General features: G+C 48.4%; 1 protein-coding gene across 1 annotated transcript in view; it reads left to right on the forward strand.

Moving 5' to 3' along the window:
• Positions 1-4,270, forward strand: part of LOC115278806 — a 5,346-nt gene extending 1,076 nt beyond the window's left edge. The window contains exons 3-4 of the mRNA XM_029923297.1: positions 25-822; positions 898-4,270. Coding sequence (XP_029779157.1) covers positions 25-822; positions 898-2,079 — 1,980 coding nt within the window. The 3' untranslated portion in view covers positions 2,080-4,270. The remainder of the gene's footprint in view (positions 1-24; positions 823-897) is intronic.
• Positions 4,271-4,475: the final 205 nt, after the last annotated feature.

The following is a 4,475-nucleotide window of genomic DNA, read 5'->3' on the forward strand; positions in this document are numbered from 1 at the left end:
CCGGTAGCATACCTCTCAAAGAAGTTAGACCCAGTGGCCGCAGGATGGCCTCCTTGCCTACGGATAATAGCGGCAACTGCGCTAATGGTCAAAGACGCAGATAAACTGTCTCTAGGCCAAGAGCTACACGTCACCACCCCGCACGCCATAGAAGGGGTACTCCAACAGCCTCCTGACAGGTGGATGAGCAACTCAAGAATGGTCCATTACCAAGGGCTCCTTTTGAACCCGACTCCGATCATGTACACTCCTCCACGGGTCCTAAACCCCGCAACCTTGCTGCCAACTCCTGATCTAGACACCCCACTTCACGATTGTGTCAACATCCTGGCTCAGGTACACGGAACGAGGGAAGACCTACGAGATCAACCCTTGCCGGACACTGAGATTACTTGGTTCACCGACGGGAGCAGCTTTATCCACCAAGGACAGAGATATGCAGGGGCAGCTGTGACCTCAGAGACAGAGGTAATCTGGGCAAGCGCTTTGCCACCAGGCACTTCTGCTCAGAAGGCTGAACTGATTGCCCTGACGCAAGCCTTAAATCTGGGGCGAGACAAAAAGCTAACTGTATATACAGACAGCCGTTATGCCTTTGCAACAGCCCACGTACATGGGGCGATATACCGAGAGAGGGGACTACTTACAGCAGAGGGCAAAAACATAAAAAATAAAAACGAAATAATAGCCCTACTAAAAGCCATATGGGCCCCAAAGAAACTGGCTATTGTTCATTGCCCAGGGCACCAAAAAGTAACTGATCCCATCTCGAGGGGGAATAACACAGCTGATCCAGCAGCCCGACAGGCAGCACAACAGCCAGTACTAACGTTACCTGTTCAACTGCCAGACCCTGGGCCCAGGGACTTACCTCCACAGCCCAAATACTCCGCTGAGGATCTAGCTTGGATACGCGGACTCCCAAATACCCAAACCAAAACGAGTCATGGAAATTGGCAATGGGACTCCAAAGGACACCTCATATTACCTAAAGAGTTAGGACGACAAATTCTGACCAAAATACATTCAACCACCCACATGGGGTCACGAAGGTTACAGGACTTAGTCTGGCTCCAAAAAATTACTTTCAAAGACAAATTCAAAGAGATAGAGAAGATGACTTCAACCTGCTCAGCGTGTCAACTGCAAAACGCCTACCCTCACCCTACATCCGAAGGGGCCCATGAAAGGGGGGCTATACCAGGGGCATACTGGGAGGTAGACTTCACAGAAGTAAAACCTACAAAATATGGTTACAAATACTTACTGGTGTTCATAGATACTTTTTCAGGATGGACAGAGGCGTTTCCTGCTAAGAACGAGACTGCACAGGTAGTAGCGAAGAAATTATTAGAAGAAATTCTACCAAGGTATGGATTTCCTGCAATGATAGGGTCAGATAACGGACGTGCTTTTGTTTCCAAAGTAAGTCAGGGATTGGCTTCCATACTTGGGGCAGATTGGAAATTACAATGTGCATATAGGCCCCAAAGCTCAGGACAGGTTGAGAGAATGAATCGGACTCTAAAGGAGACCCTGACCAAATTGACCATGGAGACTGGCACTAATTGGGTAGTCTTACTCCCCTACGCTCTGTATAGGGTACAAAACTCCCCTTACAAGTTAGGCTTCACCCTCTATGAGATCATGTTTGGTAGACCTACGCCTGTCATACCCGACCTCAAATCTAACCTAATCCAGGCCGACCGAGATTATAATTTTCTGTTATCTCTTAAAGCTTTAGAGCAAGCCCACAAAGAGATTTGGCCTCATCTAAAGGAACTATATAAAACCAGGCCCCCACCGGAGCCTCATCCCTTCCAGCCGGGAGACTGGGTCCTCATCAGACGACATCGCCAAGAGACTCTCGAACCCCGGTGGAAGGGACCATACCAGGTCATCCTGACAACCCCCACGGCCATCAAAGTCGACAACGTCCCCGCCTGGATTCATCACACTCACGCCAAACCTGTCAACCCAGTGGATTTCAGCATCAAAGAGGACGTTGCTTGGACTGTCGACCTCGACAAGGACAATCCCCTAAAACTGACCCTGCGCCAAAAAGCAGCTAAGTTATAACCATGAGGCTCACCATACTTACTCTTGTTCTCACCTTACACATCTTAACTGTAAACTCTAACCCACACCAGCCCTTTAATCTCACCTGGGCAATTATAGATACCGCCTCCGGAGACACCTTAATACAATATACCTCGATAGGTCCCAAAAATACCTGGTTCCCTGATCTAACTCTTGACCTACAGGATTTACCATTAAGATCTAGAAACCCGGCTGAACGTAGAGAACAATGATTCTATGTATGCCCGGGACATAAAAACACCCGACAGGGCTTGGAGACAAGAATGTGGGGGGGCTGATTACTACTTTTGTGCAGCATGGTCATGCGTTAGCACTGGAGATATTTGGTGGTCTGCACCAGTTAAAGATGACCTTATTACCGTTCGCAGAGCAGACCAAAGACCTACGAGTGGTCGTAGCCGATGTACCGGAAAAAAATGCAATCCCATAATCATTGCATTTACCGAGAAGGGAAAAACTGATACCCGTTGGGAAACTGGCCACTCATGGGGACTACGAATGCACACTCCATGGCACTGGTGGCTATCCGCTACCCTCTTCACCATACGACTTATTGTACGCCCTATTACCATTGCCAGTATTGGTCCCAACCAGGTAATACATGAAATACATAAACCTAAAGAGACACCCACTCAAATTCCACAACAAAACAACAGTGCTCACTCCCCTGAGGCCCCCAGTGTTTCCTCCAGACAAGATACCATGACAAACCCCTTATGGAACCTACTAACAGCTACCTATACAACCCTGAACCTGACTAACCCTAATGCGACTAACGCTTGCTGGTTATGCTACAATATAAGACCCCCTTTCTATGAAGCCATAGGACTCACGGCCTCATTTAATCTATCCTACGAGAGAACCCCTGTAGCCTGTAAATGGGATCGAAAGGGACCAGGGCTCACTTTTCAAGTAGTCTCAGGTAAAGGAACCTGCATAGGAGACTTCCTTACTACTCGACCCCAAGTCTGCACCCCTTCCAACCAGACTATAACCCAAGCTAATTGGATAATCCCACCTCCCAACGGATGGTGGATCTGTTCCAAAACGGGGCTCACCCCATGTGTAAACTGGAACATTTTTGATGCGACCACAGAGTATTGTATTATGGTATTGGTGCTCCCTCGAGTCATTTACCGTGAGGGAAATGACATATACAACATATATGAGTTATGGACGGGAGAGTCATCAATTGAACAAATAACCAGGACCAAACGGGAACCTTTCACAGCTATAACCTTGGCCACACTGTTTGGTCTAGGTGTAATAGGGACAGGGACCGGAATCTCCTCTTTGGCTGTCCAACATCAAGGGTTCACCAACCTCAGGACTGCCATCGACGAGGACATAGCCAGAATAGAAGAGCCCATCACCCATCTAGAAAAATCTCTTACCTCCCTATCTGAAGTTGTCCTGCAGAACAGAAGAGGGTTAGATCTGCTTTTTCTCCAGCAGGGAGGTCTATGTGCAGCCTTAAAAGAAGAATGTTGTTTTTATGCTGACCACACCGGGGTAGTTCGAGACTCTATGGCTAAAGTCAGAGAAGGGTTAGCAAAACGAAAACGGGAGCGAGAACAACAACAGGGGTGGTTCGAGTCTTGGTTCACCCAATCCCCTTGGTTAACAGCCTTACTTTCAGCGATCGCAGGACCCCTATTGCTGTTACTCCTTCTCCTAACCTTGGGACCTTGCATCCTCACCAGGCTCATAACCTTCATTCGTGGTCAACTCAACAACATCTCCATTATGGTCCTCAAAACCAAATACCATCCAGTAAACCATGAACAAATTTAGGGATCCAAGATTGGACCCCCGGTACTAGAGATAGGGGGGAATGAGGGGACCAAAAACCCAGGAGAAAAAAAAAAAACAAAAAAACCCTCTAATCTGATGCAATAGCCAGAGCCTGTCGCTGTAACCCCCGCCCATTCTGCTTCTGTAATGACGCTTGGGGCGGGACCCAATCAATTGGCTCCACATGCTCAGACTTATACTTCCGACCAATGTCCATTCTATAGCTGTGAAACCCCCAGAACTTGTTTGCATCTGCCTATAAAGGAAATGTAAATCGCCAGCACGGGGCTCTCTGGTTCTCTCCCTCTACTAGCTGGGAGTGGGCAGAGGCCCAGGTTCGAACCTGCAATAAACGACCCTTGCTTTTTGGCTTTGACTCTGGACTCTGGTGCGTCTTTCTTGGGGTCCCCCGTGATACGGGCATTACATTTGGAGGTTCCACCGAGATCCTGACGACCCCCAGAGGGGCCACCACATTCCGGGTCAACCGGTCGCCATTGATACCGATCGGTAAGTGAGCCGGCTCCTCCGTCCGTTTGTTGTTTGTTGTCTGTTTGTTATCTGTCCGTTCCGGCGTTAAT

The sequence above is a fragment of the Suricata suricatta genome, chromosome 15, assembly GCF_006229205.1.
Source record: "Suricata suricatta isolate VVHF042 chromosome 15, meerkat_22Aug2017_6uvM2_HiC, whole genome shotgun sequence".
NCBI lineage: Eukaryota > Metazoa > Chordata > Mammalia > Carnivora > Herpestidae > Suricata > Suricata suricatta.